Here is an 18,475-nt window from a genome sequence, read left to right as displayed (position 1 = left end):
ATTCAGAGTGAGGAGATGTATTATGTAATACAAGGATACATACTGTAATATTAATCATAATGATGATGATATTAAATGATATTAAACCGTGTTCATTGAGTAGTTTTCAAAACAACAGTTGAAAAGGGCTTTGGAGTATAAAAGCAGCACATCACAGTGAATGTAATCAACAAAAGAAGTAGACGTGGCTTCTGGGTCTGAAAAATTAAGCCAATGCGAAGTTTCTTAAACTGGCATTCTTTCTAATGGCTACTCAGCTAGTTGCAAAAAACAGTCTGACTGTATGGAGGTCTCTGAGAAAATGAGCCTACTCTCCACTTGATTTATTAGCTCAGTAAACATTTTCTAATGAGTGCATGGTCTCAGTGGCTAGTTTCAAAATGCCAAACTCAAGGCCTCAAAATGGCCGTCCATCAATCAGTGTGTGATGTCACTGTGGTTACATCCACTTCTTATATACAGTCTATGATAACAAAAATCATTTTATTATTTCTTGAAGTTTTTTCTATGGCATATTCATGCATCTAATGCAACACAAGCTGTCTCACAGAAAAATAAATAATAATGACATTTACAACAAAACAAGGATAGATCCAAAGAAATGGGATACATTTAGATAAAAGACAAGATATGAAAAAAATGGTGAGGAAAAACACTTTAGTAGAGAGCAATATTTGAACTATAGCACTGATTTAACATCAAGCTTTACAGTCCTGTAAATCCTTATTATGAAATATACATGATCGTTGTGTTTTAACGCAGTTTGAAAGCAGGAACCATTGAATTTGTCCTCAGTGGTGTATACATGTGTTTGTGCAAACTAACTGAATTTTCTGAATTGAAGAAGCTACTGAATTCATATTATCCATCTCTTGGTGTCCACTGCCTGTCCACAGGTCAGATTTATTTCATTCATGTATGCATGTATGTCAATGAGAATGTCAGTACCTCAGCTTCGGAGAGGAACCTGAATGCAACAGTAGGGTTGAAATTGATAAGGCACACACTGCAAAATGCTGTTACTTTTATATTTTCTTCTTTGTTGGTCTTTTTTAAAAAATGGACATGAATCAAAAGATGTGATGTCAACATTTTTATTGGACATTTCTGCCCTTCAGTCTAACAGCAGCAAAAAGGGCAACATTCTGTTGCTCTTATACTGTAGGTTGAAAATGTAAATGGTATTCATTAGCTAATTATTCAATATTTTGCATGTTAGCATCAACATTGAAATCCTTTGTCTGTTATTGCTGCTGCTCTGATGTGCAGGTTTGTTACAGATGTTCAACCGGAAAACTTGCCTGCTGATACCTAACCATGTCAATCAATCAATCAATCTTTATTTATACAGCGCCAATTCACAACAGCGTTATCTCAAGACGCTTTACATAAAGAGCAGGTCTAGACCAAACTCTTTAATTAGAGAGAGACCCAACGATTCATGAATTCAAAATTAAGGATTCAAGAATTCCCACATGAGCAGCATCAGATATTATATTGAGCAACAGTGGCAGGAAGAACTCCTCTTTAACAGGAAGAAACCTTGAACAGACCCAGGCTCAATGTGGGTGGCTTCTGTAGGGGTCCGCGTTGGGTGGCAGTTGGACAGAGAGAGAAGAGAGAGAGAGAGAGAGAGAGAGAGAGAGAGAGAGAGAGAGAGAGAGAGAGAACACAAACACAAACAGCAACCAACGTACTAGCAGTGACTATAGCACTAACAATAGGAATGTGACTAAAAGATTAGCAGTATGGTATTATTGAAAAATAATACCATACGACGATCTGCAGCAGTGATTCATGAAACCAGAGAACCACATCAGCAGGACCAGAACCCGGATCCACAGGAACCTGAGAGATGAGAAAGCACAGAAAGGCTCCGGGGAAAATAGCAAGTTAGAAGCAGACATTGAGATGAGACATAATGATGGAGAGGAAGAGGAGGATAGAGAATAGAGGAGCCCAGTGCACCATGGGAGTCCCCCGGCAGTCTGAGCCTATAGCAGCATAACTAGGGGCTGGTCTAAGGCCTGAGCCAGCCCTTTACTATATGCCTTGTCAAAAAGGAAGGTTTTTAGTCTACTCTTAAATGTAGAGAGGGTGTCTGCCCCCCGAACCCAAACTGGAAGGGGGTTCCACAGGAGAGGAGCCTGATAGCTGAAGGCTCTGGCTCCATCACTACTTTAGAGGACTTTAGGAACCACCAGTAGGCCTGCATTCTGGGAGCACAGTGCTCTAGTGGGGTAGTACGGTACTATGAGCTCTTTAAGATATGATGGAGCCTGACCATTAAGAACCTTGTAAGTGAGGAGAAGTATTTTAAACTCTATTCTAGATTTTACTGGAAGCCAGTGAAGAGAAGCCAGTACAGGAGAAATATGGTCTCTTCTTTTAGTTCTCGTCAGAACACGAGCAGCAGCGTTCTGGACCAGCTGGAGAATCTTTAACAACTTATTGGGGCACCCTGATAATAAGGAGTTACAATAGTCCAACCTAGAAGTGTCAAATGCATGGACCAATTTTTCTGCATTATCTATGGATATGATGACCATGTATGACTTTATGCATGAGCTATACTGTTAGTTCTAGTAAAATCAAACCATTTCAGGTAAACTTTAGAAGGGTAGTAAAAAGAATTATTTAAAAAAATACAAATTAATATATGAATTCATCAATGAATAGATCACATAACAAACCCATAACAAACACAAAACAATCAATAAGTAAACGTGGTGTTTTCAAAATAAATGATAAAGTGCAGCTTTAAAAGAGAAATTGATGGCAGAATTCACAAATTGACTTACAAGGCTTTATTCAGACATTTGGATGTCAGTCAGTGGAATGCTTTATAATCATTTCCATGGCACTGTGTATGGAGGAGCACTCATTAATGTACTTAGACTTACTTTTATGACATCCTCACAATTTGTCTCATAGGACTGATGTTTGTATGTTCCAGATGTGGATGAGTGTTTAGAAGAAGCCAGACCCTGTGATTCTGTGGGGGAGTGTGTGAACAACATGGGCTCCTACACCTGTACCTGCCCAAGAGGGTACCGTCAGATCAATGGCATCAGCTGTAGAGGTGAGCGCTGCATCAGGGTTGTCACCACTACATGAGTTTGATGCAGGCGTATGAACACATACATTATACACACACCTCTTAGAAGATGTCTGTCTCTGTCCTCCCAGATGTTGATGAATGTGCGGACGAACCAGAGCTCTGTTCCCCCCATGGCGAGTGCCACAACACGGAGGGATCCTTTCTTTGTGTATGTGAGAGTGGATTTACTGCCAACCTCGACACGCCCTCCTGTGATGGTAAGATGCAACTACAAATGGAAATGCACAAACACACACACGCTTAATTTCCATATAAATATTATGTCTTAAAGATCTCATTGGAGCATATTCAAGATAAATCCTTTTTTATTCTTATTTCTTACCTAAAGGTACTATGTGTAACCTGCAGAAAATCCTTGTTATTGCTGAGACCGGTGGCAGTTCAGTGAACTGCACTCAACATGCTGTTGCTTTCTGACATGATATACACAAGACTGAATGTGATTACTGACAGCATGTTTTATTTTGTTTGGACCATTGGCTCCAAGACAGCAAAACTGTGTTACTTCACTGTCAGATCGACACCTTCTCTCGTTAACTTCACAATAAAAGCCCTAGACATACAGTCTGCATAAGCGCTCACCAGAGGGAACTCAAATTTAAGGAAATCGCTTATAAGAAGATTATCTAGATTTCTGTTTTGAAATGACTTTATCAGCTAACGCTTCAAAGCAAACCATGCCAGATCCATGCAAGGTAGCTAGCTGGCTAACCTTAGCTTAGCATACAGTGTTGGTCACATTCCAGCCACGTGGGCTTCACCAGTAAAAACCTTTTTTTCGTGCTTTTGTGGACTTTGTGTTGGTCATGTAGTGGTGCTGTAGTGGAGTTGCACAGGTAAATGTCACATCCATTGGATGTGGCAACTGAGAAAGTTGGGGTGTCTCATTTTTAAGTTACGCTATTAGCTGTAACTGTAGCTGTAGATTGTTACACATAGTACCTTTAATGGTCCTGATGCTGAGGGTTTGTAACCAACATTCCTCAATCAGGAGGAAAGGAAGCATTTGTTGGGGACTATTCTCAGCGACAGATCATTTCACATATGGTGCTCTACTGAGTATTTCTGGTAGGAAATGTATGGGATTAAGTCCAAATAAACTTCAGTGTAACAGCAACAGTGTCAACAGCAACTGCAGTCTAATGGTATTTCACGTCTATTTTAATTCATTTTATATAAATGTATTCATTTTATCTCTCCTCTGCAAACCACTTCTATTTTTCTAGTGCTTATTATAGTTTATTTCAATAGTGCTTATTGCAAATTTCTCCAATGTGGGACGAATAAAGGTTTATGCTATCTTATCTTATTACTGTTGAATATCATTCTAATGCTTTTCTTTGCAGCATAAAGCACTTTGAATTCCCTCTGTGTTTAAAATGTGCAGCATAGATAAAGCTGCCCTGGACTGCCTGGTTGTCATCACCTCGTCTCTAGGTAGTAACAATAAGGTGGTATACTTTGAGGTCCTGAGGGTATTCTGCTAAGTATGAGCCTTATTTATATGCTATGCACATTATTTGCTTTGTGTCTTGTACTCCATGTTATTGTACAGTATTACAGCTTCCTTGAGAGTAGAGTGATTCCCCCAAGTCATAAAAGATATTTAATCTGTTTTCACCTACATTTCTGATGTGAGTGTTCCTGGCTGAACTATATCAGGATCCTCGAAATCTTTCATCATCATCAGATATTTTTTACAATAAGAAGACAGCTTCTTTGTTTATCAGCTCAACATGAAGGACTGAGCTGGCACAGTCCGTACTGCTCTGGCTCCCTTATGCTGGCCTAAACATAATCCTTCATTTAACACACAAGCACTTTTAAACTTTATTCTAGATAAATGCTCCTTCAATATCAACACTGAAGTCAATGTAATGTAATGAAAAGCAGTATTAAGATATTAACATATAATTTCCTTTTTTGAAACTCTACACCCACATAGACGTTTAATTTGTTCATATCTGCTCTTCTTTTTCTGTCTGTATCTCCATCCCTTAGTCTATTTCGCTGCCTTTGAAAGAAAGATGTGTAAAAAGTCTTCTCTTTCTTTCACATAAATGCTGCACCCATTGCCTCCATCATGGCAACAGTGTCTGTGCCAGAGCTGTTTTAATGCCCTTTCCTGCCTCAGAAAAACCAGAGAAAAAAGGGAGAAAAAAGAGACGAAAAGAAACAGACGGAAGCCTTTGAGCTGGCTGTCTAGACAAGGAGGGATATTTGTTGCTCTCTGCCTCATGATTTATGCAGGGGGCTCAGACTCAAGTGTGTGTGTATGTGAAACAGAGAGAGAGAGAGTCTACCTTTATGAAACCAGTTAATGCATGTCTTTTCACACTAGCTGCTCTAATTGCACTTGCTGTTTGATCCACTGCATTAAATTTTTATCCTGTCGTGTCACTTCCCTAATCTGTTTGGAAGGAAATACACAGGAAACACAGGATAGTCTACAAAACAGTTAGCTTTCAATTGTTTAGCGGCTGTGGCTCAGTGGTAGAGTGGGTCGTCCCTCAATCAGAAGGTCGGGGGTTCAATCCCCAGCTCCTATGGGTCAACATGTCGAAGTGTCCTTGGGCAAGACACTGAACCCCAACTTGCTCCTGAAGCAGCTTCAGTGTGTGAATGAGCATGAAAGAATAGTCTCCTCCAAATTACATTCCTCCTGTATGAATGATGTGTGAATGGGTGAATGAGGATGTCATGTAAAGCGCTTTGAGTAGTTGAAATAACTAGAAAGGCGCTATACAAATACAGACCATTTACCATTTAGCAGATGTTCATATACTATAGTTCAATTTAGTCAAGTGAAGTCCATTTTTTTGTAATGCTCAATATCATAAATCATACATTTGCCTTAAGGGCGTCTGTACAGTACACAACACCCTCTGTCTTCAGCCCCTTGATTCTTCGATTGAATGTGTCATCAACAAAAAGCTAAGGTATTGGACAAACAGATAATACAGAGGTTTAATGAGTGAAAGGATGGAACAAATCACTACAGAAAGTGTTATTTGACATTTCTTGGCTTTGTTTGTCTGTTTTCCAGATATTGATGAGTGTGGGCTCAATGAGACACTGTGCGCCCCTCATGGCTTCTGTGAGAACAGACTGGGTTCCTTCCGATGCCTCTGTGACCAGGGCTACCAGGAATCCCTGGATGGCCAAGGCTGTGTGGGTAAGTGTTGAACTTATGATATGTGTATGCAAAGCTGGAGGTATTGTATAATGGTGTATTCTAGTCATAGACTGTATATAAGAAATGGATGTAGCCAGTGGTAGTGGAATGCTGTTTTGAAGCCTCGAGTTTGCACTCCCACTTTAAGACCTAGGGAGCAAACGTGTTTTTGATCAGACAGTTTTGCTATTTTTCAACAATTGAGCTAGTTTGGATCAAAATCAGTTCTATTTGGCTGTATCATATGTAGTATGTGAATGAAAAATTACATTTCCTGTCCTTAACAAAGCCGTTTTCTCATATAAACTCCAGCCAATTTCTGGAGAATCAGGTCCGGACATCTGGAGTTGGCCTGTGTGTAGCACACAACCACACAGTCTATGCACACAAAGTCAAGACACACAAAGAGAACTTTTACCTGGGAGACTAAGGTTCGAGTTCCACGTCACTGTACAGAGGTGTCATTGATATTTTGTTTTTACACACTGTGTGTGAGGGTTAAGATTTGACAAGCATACTATAGGGTTTAATTTTCTAGGGTTTAAGGTTAGAAACTGAAATGCTTGTTGATGATGTTGACTCAGGTCACCAACACAACAAAAGCTTGGTTTTGAATAAAAAATATGTCCAGGTGAGTTAAGTAGCTTTGCAGTTTCTCTTGGCAAACTATGAAAAATCAGCATTATGTTACTCAAAGACATTTAATTGGTCGCTCACTGCTGAAACTAGAACAGAACTAGAGCAGCTTTATTGGTCATGAATTAAGGCTCTTTATTGTAGGAAATTGCATTTTCAGGTGTTAATTAGATGAATATTTTCCTTCCATTCCTCCCCTTATCCATTAGTAGTTGTGCACCCCACTTTAAACTAGAACTAGGCACCCATGAGGCTCGGGATACTCTTGAGGGACCTGTAGGATGTGCAGGAAAATGCTTCAGTTATCCTGAGCGTGACTGTGATCCCAACGTTGTTATACTGTATAGATACAGTTTTACCAGCCCGTTTTCTTGTGGACCTGTAAAGCCCTTTGAGATGATGTACTGTGATTCAAGGCTCTAAAGTAATCTAGCTGCACAAACATTAACTGGAATTAGCCACAGGTGCTGCTTAACTATTTACAACATTCAACACAACCACACAGCCTGCTTTCGTGGTAAATCTACAGACACAACCTAACAAACCACTGCAACACATTTAGATATGTCAAGAAAATTAAGTTTGCATCTTCAATCATCCCGCTCATGATTGTGACCCGGCGCCAATATGTATTGTTACATAAACATGAACTTTAAACAGCCACAGCCACAAGCCTTTGGTTGACGTTATGGTTAGCAGGAAGCTAAACTATTAGCAACATTCAACATATCCTCTCACTGCTTGTTTTCATGGTAAATCTACAGACACAACATATGGATGTACACTGCTCAAAAAAATTAAGGGAACACTTAAATCACACATCGGATTTCGATGAAAACCAAATACTCAAGATCAAAATCTTTACTGTACATTGTGGAATTTGTTGAGAAGAAAATGATGTAACAATGGTCAATGGGAACCAAAATCACCAACAGACTAATTGCTGGATTCAAAATCACACCAAAAATTTAAATTGCAGGCAACTCAGTGGTGTTTATGGCCCCCACGTGCCTGTATGCACTCCCAACAACGTCTGGGCTCCTGATGAGACGGTGAATGGTGTCTTGGAGGACCTCCTCACAGACCTGGATTAGGGCATAAGTGAGCTTCTGGACAGTCTGTGGTGCTACTTGGTGACGTCGGACAGTGATACATAATGTCCCAGACGTTCTCAATTGGATTCAGGTCTGGGGAACACAAGGGCCTGACAGTGACATCAATGCCTTCGTCATCCAGGAACTGTCTACACACTCTGGCCACATGAGGCTGGGCATTGTCCTGCACCAGCGTAGGGTATGATAATGGCTCTGAGGATTTCATCCCGGTACCTAACAGCAGTCACGGTACCATTGGCGAGGTCTGTGCAACCCTCCGAGGACATGCCTGACCCACCGCCAAACCGGTCATGCTGGGTGATGTTGCAGGCAGCATAATGTTCACCACAGCATCTCCAGACTCGTTCATGTCTGTCACATGTGCTCAGTGTGAACCTGCTCTCATCGGTGAAGAGGGCGGAACGCCAATGGCCAATTCTGGTGTTCTCTGGTGAATGCTAGTCAAGCTGCACGGTGCTGGGCTGTGAGCACAGGTCCCACTAGAGGACGTCAGGCCCTCATGTCACCCTCATGGAGTCTGTTTCTGACAGTTTGGTCAGAAACATGCACACCAGTAGCCCACTGGAGGTCATTCTGTAGGACTCTGGCAGTGCTCCTCCTGTTTCTCCTCATACAAAGGAGCAGATACTGGTCCTGCTGCTGGATTGATACTCTACGGCCCTGTCCAGCTCTCCTCTTGTCACGGTCGTCTCCTGGTATCTCCTCCATGCTCTTGAAACTGTGCAATGAGACACAGGAAACCTTCTTGCGATGGCACCTATGGATGCTATCCTATTTGGGGGTCATCTTGCTGTTGCCTCTCCAGTGCAGCTGTTGTCACTTTCATTTGCACCAAAACAGGAGAAACTGATTCACAATCGCTTTGCTTCCTAACTGGACAGATTGATATCCCTGAAGTTTAATTGACTTGGTGTTGTACTGTGTTTTTTTGAGCAGTGTATTATAAGAGGTCTGATAATACACCCATAACACAACCTAACCTAAACACCGAACACATTTAGATATTACAGGACAATGAAGTTAGCAAATTCATCATTCTCTTCTTCTCTTAAACTCTTTGCTCATATTGACTCATGTTTTATTGCCTTTATTGTCTGCCTCTCTGTCATTCTTCTTTTGTTTGGGTCTCTATCTGCCGTGAAGACAGTTGTAGTCAATGCTGGAATAAAAACTTTTTCTGCAGGACTCCTCCATTGAATCAGACTTTCACTGACATCTGAAGGGATGTACATGTGCATCTGTTTGTAGGACAGCCAATAGAAATGCTTTCTCTCTGTGATTGGCTAAAGCATCCCGTCATGGGCTAGATTTTCTAAAGCCTGAAGACAGCGAGGAGGTACAGAAGCCTAGTTTTCTCTCATACCACTTGAATTACAACATGCTGAAAGGATATTATGGAGTATTATGGAGTCCAGTTACACCAAAACTAAACTTCCTACTGAATCTTTAAAAGGCAAAGAAATGAAAGTAATAAAAAATCTGTTCAATCTGCCTAAACACAGTGTTAAGTAAAAGAGACAACAAACATGAGATTAGCCTGCTAGCAGCTCGGGTTGGGTGACTTTTATTTAGACATCTTCCCAGATATTTGTGTGAGGGTGGCTGTGGCTCAGTGGTAGAGTGGGTCGTCCCTCAATCAGAAGGTCGGGGGTTCGATCCCCAGCTCCTATGGGTCAACATGTCGAAGTGTCCTTGGGCAAGACACTGAACCCCAACTTGCTCCTGAAGCATGGCTTCGGTGTGTGAATGAGTATGAAAGAATAGTCTCCTCCAAATTAGATCCCTCCTGTATGAATGATGTGTGATTGGGTGAATGAGGATGTCATGTAAAGCGCTTTGAGTAGTTGAAATAACTAGAAAGGCGCTATACAAATACAGACCATTTACCATTTATCATCATCATTATCGTCATCATTTGTGGTTAACTGCCAAGCATTGCTTTGAAAAAGTTCAGCGTTACCAGTAACCAGCATGAAATGAAACTGAAATTGTTTCAAACATTTTAACTGCAACTTTTGAACACAAGTGAACATTTTACATTTTCTTCAATTTGGACAATTTGGACTTTTTTGTTTAATAACACATGTCTCACATAAAGGTGTTGTGGGAGGAAAACCCCCAAATTGGGCCAGAGACTAAGTGTCAATCTTCTCCTTCCAGGTTCTAAGTTTTTCAAAGTGTCAAAAACCAAAGAGTCAGTCTTCCAAATAGGAACTGGGAGACGAGTTCAGCGCAGTAGAGGTTTATTGTCGACAACAAGCCTGAGACCTGAACAAGATAAAATCCTGACAGTTCTGACACACAATGGAAGGTTCACTTCTTCTATAGCCCAAAATCAGCAGAATGATCTCATCTGCCTGTCCCCTTGCATCTGCACCCAGGCAATTAGAATATACCACACTTTACAAGGAGTTTGCCCCTCAGGCCTTAATTTGACCTGATCACTTTGACATACCCCGGAGAATTTCCACTGGGCAGTTATTATTTTTATTTATCCTACAGCACCTCCTGTTGACACAATTAGGTTCCAATTCTTCCTTGATACATTTTTTAAAAGCTAAGTATTCGCTCCAATTTACAGCATTAGGTTATTGGGTTATGTATTTAAAACAGAGTATAAAATGTAATATTTGGTTACATTCTGGTTACATTGCTTCACACTCATTTTGATTGTTTACATGTTCCATCACCTTTGTTATCTGATCAACCCTCCTGTTATACTAAACCATCGTGTTACCAATCTTTATCAATTCATACTACATCTTAATCAACACTTAATCAATACATTATATTTACATTATGTGATATCTCAATATTTGATACCACAAGGCCTGGTTTTCTCTTTAGCTTAGGCAAATCAAGACCCCAACCACTATTGTAGAGTTCTGGGTTTTACCCCTCATATTACCTTTGGCCTTAGTTGTTTCTCTCAGATAATCTTTGAAAGCCACATCGCCAGCTATTGCGGACACACCATTCCAATGAGGAATACATGGAATTAATGTTAAAAATCAGCGGTTTTCCTCACGTTTGGTTTGGAATGAGTCTAAACTGATGGGTGCTGGTGGTTTCCACAGACTAACTGGGCCCCTGCAGCTCCCATTTTGTCTAATTTCCTCCAGCAGGAAGGACTGTCAGAGCAGACTTCCCCCTGCTGAACCCTGATAGAAAACTTCCCCAAACACACTCTCTCAGTGACCAAGCCCACCAAAACACACATAGACACATAAAATACGGAGCTACCAGCACATTCTTATTCACATACTTCAATACAGCATGTGCTTTATACACAATTACACACACTTCCCATCTGTCCCTTGGCAGTGCTGCTGGGTCCCACCCAAGTTCAGTCCAGCCAGCTGCCTCCTCTCCACTGCCAAACCATCACTGTACTGTGGCTAGCACAGATGGACTCACTTATACACACACACAATCCTTGAAAACCAACAGTGGTGGTGTACCACTAACCATTCAGAATGCATGTCATCTCTCTGTCTTCCTTCCTTCTTTCCTCTGCAATTCTTCTTCACCTCCATCCTATCTCTCTTCTTCTTCTATCTAATTTTCCCAAAGCAACCCAACATTTAGTTGGCCTCCAAAGGTTTGACAGTTGTGGGGTGGTAGTGGTGGGTAGTAATATGCATTACATTTACTCATGTATTTGAGTCATTTTAGAAATAAACTTTACTTCTTCATACTTGCCCTTTAGAAGTAGTGGAGTGAGGGGAGGGCGTGAGTGGCATAGAGTGACAGTCAGTGCCAGCGGAGCAGTGGAACAGTTAAGGGGTAAATGTACAGTTTGGTAAGAATAAAGGCTGCAGCTTCCCAACAACAAGGTAAAGCTCCTGTGTGCTCTTTTGCTGGCAAGTGCTGGAAAAGTGAAGTAGGAATCTACTTCTACCCTATAGGAAGACAAACATCTCCCCTATGCCTTCAACTACGGTCACTCTATGCGCACACACACACACACACACACACACACACATGCACATATGCAGACTGCTTCCTGGCCTCTCATTTGAGGCTTCAGTAAGTGAGGCCTACTCATGTAATAAATTACTGACTACCTTAGACTACCTGCTGTTAGTGCGTTTCAATAATACTATACTGCTAATCTTTTAGTCACACTTCTGTTGCTAGTGCTATAGTCACTGCTAGTACGTTGGTTGCTGTTGTCTCTCTCTCTCTCTAAACGTTAAAGGAGAGTTCTTCCTGCCACTGTTGCTGTTGAATTCCTGAATCGTTGGGTCTCTCTCTCTCTAATTAAAGAGTTTGGTCTAGACCTGCTCTTTATGTAAAGCGTCTTGACATAACGCTATTGTGAATTGGCGCCATATAAATAAAGATTGATTGATCGATTGATTGATTAGGTTTTTTAAGAGCAGTCATTTTTGAGTACTTTTATTTCTACTTGATTTATTTGTTCTTGGTTTCTGATCCAAAGAGGGTGAAGTTCTGTTCCTACCTTTTACAGTTGGCCCAATCCCCAGTCAAGATGGTGGCAGGTATTATAAAGTATTCCATCCTCCCAACCAAACTAGTTGAATATGTCACTTCTACAGAGACTTCTGCCTACTCCCCTGGAAGAAGGATAGCAGCAGTTTTACTACAGTGGTTTTGCTCCATTCTGAAGTGCCATTGGAGAAATGATATTTATTGATCGGTCCAGAAGAAGCGATGTTGAAATTATTTGTGGTGGTTCAAATCAAAGGCAACAGTAACGGGATGGCTCACTCAGGTGTGACTGAACGCAGCATAACCAACAATAAGCAAGCCATTTCTGAACAAGCACACGCGGCTCCGTTGGCTTTGGACTCTCAGCAGCTGACAGTTCAGTAGTGTTCCTCTATATTTCCGTCTGCACTGTTTCCAAGATGGAACACAGCTATCATAGTTTTTTGTCCTTGCTGTTCTTTTTAATTCTTTTCATGTACTCAGGTCAGACGATAGATGATTCTGTGATCCCATGTCTGTGTACACGTGGTGTTCAGCTACAATTCATCTCAAGACATCAGGCCAGAACCCCCCTCCTTTGCTTCTAAAGCCAAACTTAATGGATTTTGCCATCTCTTCAGGGGTCTTCCCTCTTGTTTTGTTAACACTGGGAGATTTTTTGAACAATGATCTGGCACGTGTTGTCTATCAATATGTGTATTTTATTGCAGCTAAACAATTTGTCAATTATCAAAATGTAGTTTTCCAAAAAGTTTTCTCTCTGTCTGAATGCTGCACGCTGTAAATCTGCAGCCAGAGCCAGAGGGTGGCTTTTACAGTAGAATTAATATGAAAAATGAATAGAAATTAATAATCCGAACAACTACAGTTGTTTATATGAGTCGACAAGTCCAACACTCTTTTATATCATCATTATTATCATATTGTCGTTTATTGTAACTTATCATAATGGGTGTGATACAGTAGATGTATTTTCTTTGCAGTACATTATAAATAATGTCACTAATAAAACATAAAACACCAGAAAAGTTGGAAAAGAGGCAATGACGCACAGAAATAATGAGCCCCTTTATTCTGACATCTCCCACACAATTAGAGAATTCTGAGATATAACCGGTCTAATGTGGGCAGAAGTGAGAGCAGCCTCATGCTCCTGTGATTTCGTCACATCACACAGTGGACAGTCATGTGGATCGGCACTGCGCTCTGGGGCAGCACTTCTCATCAGAGGCTGCACATTTGTCAACATATCTGTCCTGCTGCCCTCAGGTGGCTGACAGAGGCAGTTTTATTACAGTGTAACACAGCTACTGGAAGAATCCCCTCATCATTTCTAGAGCAGTACAGACTGATTCACCGACTGCTACAGCCATTCCAGATCTGAGGTATGCTTCAGTTTTAGCAGTGGAGCTTTCTCCTCAGGCCATGAGTAGACACTGTTAGACCCAGTTTCCAATAACTTTATGTAGACACCAATAACTTGGTGTCTACTTGGTGTTAACTCACAGAAAGAAAAACATAATGCAAGCATAGATGAAAAACAATACAGATGTAAAACAGCAAAAACAAATAAAAACATCACAGGGATCATAAATAGGAGAAAAAATAAAGTTAAAGATATAACAAGGCAGCAGGAGTAACATGATAAAACCCAGAAACTTATATTGAAGAATTAACAAACCTTCCTATTAAAGAAAGTTTTAAGGGATTTAAAAGTTGCTAATGATGTACCTGTCTGGTGTCAGTTGTGTTTCACAGTCTGGGGGCTCTTCCACTCTTCCACTAAACTTCGGCTGCTGACCTTTTTGCTTTCGGCTGCTGAACCACCTCAAGCCTTGTTTGTACACTTGATGATGCAAAGTCATGTTATTTCTTGATGTTTAACAGGCTACGGACGAGGCCATTTCAAAATAACATTTATCGATGTGGTCTTCTGTTCTTGTCCACAGATGTGAATGAGTGTGAGCTGCTGAGCAGTGTGTGTGGCGAAGCCCAGTGTGTGAACGTTGATGGCTCCTTCCTCTGCATGTGTCCGAGCGGCCAGGAGTATAACGTCATGATCGCCAAGTGTGAACCCATTCCCACAGGTGACCCCCCTTCAGCTCCTGTACAAATGAACAAACAACCAGCAGACATCAGGGTGCACAACTGGGCTGACGTCATTTCTCCATGCAAGGATCAGAATCAGAATCAGAATCAGAATCAGAATCAGAATCAGAATCAGAATTACTTTAATAATCCCCAGGGGGAAATTGCTTTTTGTTACACACCGCTCCAAAAGAATAAGAATAAACTTCAAACACGAAAGTAATAATAATGATAATGATAATAATAATAATGATACAAATAATACCACTACTACTTATAATAATATATAACAACATGTACATTCAGAGTGAGATGTATTATATAATACTAATAATACTACTACCACCAACAATAACATATAACAACATGTACACTCAGAGTGAGGAGCTGTATTATATAATAATAATAATAATACAAATAATACCACTACTACTAACAATAATATATAACAACATGTACACTCAGAGTGAGGTGTATTATATAATAATAGAAATAATAATGATACAAATAATACCACTACTACCAACAATAATATATAACAACATGTACACTCTGAGTGAGGAGCTGTATTATATAATAATAAATATAATAATGATAATAATAATAATAATAATAATAATAATAATAATAATAATAATAATAATAATCAGGTGAGTCCAGGGTCCTCTCCTCTCTCGTGGAACAGTTCACGTACTGGATGAAGTTGGGCAGTGCCTTTGCCATGGTGACATGGTTGAAGACAGAGATAGCAGTGAGTGCACTCAGGTGTAGAGTCTGTACCCGGGCTATGGCGGAGTGGATGACGTCACACGCCGAAGGTGGCAGAGGGAGGAATGTAAACAGTCACCATGACAACATGTGAAAACTCCCGTGGCAGGCAACGTGGACGAAGACCAACAGCAAACAGTTCAATGTCCGGGCTGCAGATGCGCTCCTTGATAGTAATATGAGCAGGACTGCACCACCTGTTGTTCACCAGAACGGCAAGCCCCCCTCCTTTCCTGGTCGGCTCGAACAGTTTGGAAGCCACCGATGGAAACATTGTCATCGGGAATGTCCTGATGCAGCCATGTCTCCATAAAGCACACTAGACTACATTCCCGGTACTCCATCTGACTCCTGGCTAACGCTGTTAGCTCCTCCATCTTGTTTACCAGCGATCTCACGTTGCCCATAGTAACGATGGAGAGACAGGGTTTATATTTCTTTTCCTCCATACGCCTCCGTTGACTCCCTCTGGTTTCTCTCCTCCGCTGGTTCTTCTTTCCTCTGCAATCTCGATGTGTTTTCCTCCACAATTCTTCTGGAATTTGTGAAGATCTCGTGGTCAAGATGCCAGCAGATTTCAGAGCGATCAGCTGATCACTCCTGTAGCCAAAACAGCTACCAACGGCTACCAAAGGCCACCCGGCAGAGTTAAAGTAGTACTTTCACAGCAAAAAGATGACAAGAGCTCTCTCCACCAGCATGTATTGGAGAAGGACCGTCTTAAAAGCATATTACAAGCAAAAAAGTAGAACAAATAATTATAAAAAGATAGTTAAAAGTAAGAAAAAATAAGAAAACGAGCAGGAGCATAGTGTGAGTGGATAGTGTATAGAATAGAGAGGGACAGAGATGCAATTCAGTTCCTTGTTATTGTTAAAGAAGACCAGCAAGTTAACAGAGTTTTAACCTGTTACCAATACAGGTTGAACTACTTGAACCTATATCATCCAAATTTGAGGACCTTCTGTTATAATTAAAGATGAAATGAGTGGACCTGACAGGACTGGAGCTTGACCTCAGTTCAGAAAAAATCCTCCAATTTGCCCACACAGAGAGCTTGTCACTTAACCTTTCTCTGAACCAGTTGAGAAAAAAATCTGCTGAGAAATTAATTGGCTCCCTTGGTACATGAAACATTCCTATTGTATGAAATGCAATTGTAAAAAGTTTGGCTTATTTTTCTGTGGCAGCAGTGCACAAGGAACAGACACAGATGTGACCTTTAGATTATAGAGGGCCTGAAAAACTTTATATAGAAACGACTGACTAGAAGCCATTGCTGGTTGGACCATTGGTAATTAAAGGGACAGTTAAGATTATTTGAAGTGGGCTTGTATGAACCTACAGTAGACTGATTTCAGCACACCCACAATTTGGAAGAACAGGTAGTGTACTGCTAAGTAATGTACCGCTGTTACCAAGGGAAAGCCCTTTGATGGGTAACTGAAGCTGTTCTCTTTGCCTTTGCCCCAGACTCCATTCACAAAAAACTTAATTTTATCTTGCAGAAATCTTGTGGTCGACTACTGCTGCAAAAGTTTAGTTTGAGGCAGCAAGGTAAAATCACTGTAAGGTATAACTACACTTTTTGTCAATGGAGTCTGGTGGCTTTGAAGAGAGCTAAGAGAGAGAGAATGTGTTCAGTTCCTTGTTGGAAAGGGCTGATTCATGGCAGTGTAAATTAGTGAAAATATTCTTATAGTGATTGCACTTAAATTGATCTTGAGTTTTTTAGGTGGGCCTGCCCTGTCCATAGCAGTATGTTGGTTCGCGTCTGTGCCGACAAACCTGCCTGCCTCTCCAAACTGGGGTGTGCTGACCTCCATCTACTGTAGCTAATACACTGACTGTGGATAAATACCTCATTCATGCATACTGCAAAAAAATCCGAATTATCCCTTTAAGGTTTTCAGGAGGTCAGATCTTGCACATGACATCCACACACTGATTTGATTTGTGTGACCACCCCAGAGCTAAACAAGTTTTATTTTCCAAGTGATCCTTGTACCATCATTGCTCATTGTGTTCATTCTTCCCTCCCTTTCCTCCTTCATTCATCTTGCAGTGCCGTCAGTGGAGCGAAAGGAGTGCTACTATCATCTGAACGATGAGAACCTGTGTGAGAGTGTTCTCACCAGCCATGTCACCCTGCAGGAGTGCTGCTGCACGGTGGGGGCTGGCTGGGGAGACAACTGTGAGGTGCATCCATGTCCTGTCAATGGCACTGGTGAGTTAGAGCGTGGTTCCAACCTCTTCTTTAAGACCCCCCACAGCCCTGTCAGGTGAAGAAATGTGTTCTTTTGAATTTATCACAAACATGATGTATTTCATAAATGATGTAACAACACAATTTAATATTTCATGTACAATTGTTACAATATATTTTTTCATACACTGAAAGCCAGATGGTGACACGACATAACACATAACTGCGATGTTGGCAGTTTGATTCCATCCGTCCGTCCATCCATCTATTTTTATATGGCGCCAATAAAGAGCAGGTCTAGACCAAACGAGAGAGACCCAACGATTCAGGAATTCAAAATGAAGGATTCAAGAATCCCCATATGAGCAGCATCAGATATTATATTAGGACACAGTGGCAGGAAAAACTGCACAACAACCAAAATAGCAGCAACTATAGTACTGACAATAGTAATATGACTAATAATTAGCAATATGGTAACAGTGAAAAACATGACAATAGTTAATATCTGAATAATAATAACATCACGATCCGCAGCAGTGATTCATGAAGCCAGAGAACCACAGCAGGAGAACCAGGACCAGGATCCACATATCATAACGTGAGAGATGAGAAAAGCACAGAAAGGCTCCAGAGAAGATACCAAGTTAGTAACAGACATTAAAGCCAAACTGGAAGGAGGTTCCACAGGAGAGGAGCCTGATAGTTGAAAGCTCTGGCTCCATCACTACTTTAGAGGACTTTAGGAACCACCAGTAGGCCTGCATTCTGGGAGCACAGTGCTCTAGTGGGGTAGTACGGTACTATGAGTTCTTTAAGATATGATGGAGCTTGACCATTAAGAGCCTTGTAGGTGAGGAGAAGGATTTTAAACTCTATTCTAGATTTTACTGGAAGCCAATGAAGAGAAG

General features: G+C 40.9%; 1 protein-coding gene across 5 annotated transcripts in view; it reads left to right on the top strand.

Annotated features, from left to right (window-relative positions):
- The window catches only part of ltbp1 (latent transforming growth factor beta binding protein 1), a 135,177-nt gene that overhangs the window by 106,536 nt on the left and 10,166 nt on the right, over nt 1-18,475 (top strand). For all 5 annotated transcript variants that reach the window (XM_070840551.1, XM_070840550.1, XM_070840548.1 and 2 more), the window contains 5 exons: nt 2,957-3,082; nt 3,190-3,318; nt 6,168-6,296; nt 14,452-14,589; nt 17,424-17,585. In XM_070840551.1, coding sequence (XP_070696652.1) covers nt 2,957-3,082; nt 3,190-3,318; nt 6,168-6,296; nt 14,452-14,589; nt 17,424-17,585 — 684 coding nt within the window. The remainder of the gene's footprint in view (nt 1-2,956; nt 3,083-3,189; nt 3,319-6,167; nt 6,297-14,451; nt 14,590-17,423; nt 17,586-18,475) is intronic.

This window comes from Pempheris klunzingeri, chromosome 12, assembly GCF_042242105.1.
Source record: "Pempheris klunzingeri isolate RE-2024b chromosome 12, fPemKlu1.hap1, whole genome shotgun sequence".
Taxonomy (NCBI): domain Eukaryota; kingdom Metazoa; phylum Chordata; class Actinopteri; order Acropomatiformes; family Pempheridae; genus Pempheris; species Pempheris klunzingeri.
Note: the sequence above shows the minus strand (reverse complement) of the source record. Positions and strands in the feature narration are given on the sequence as shown.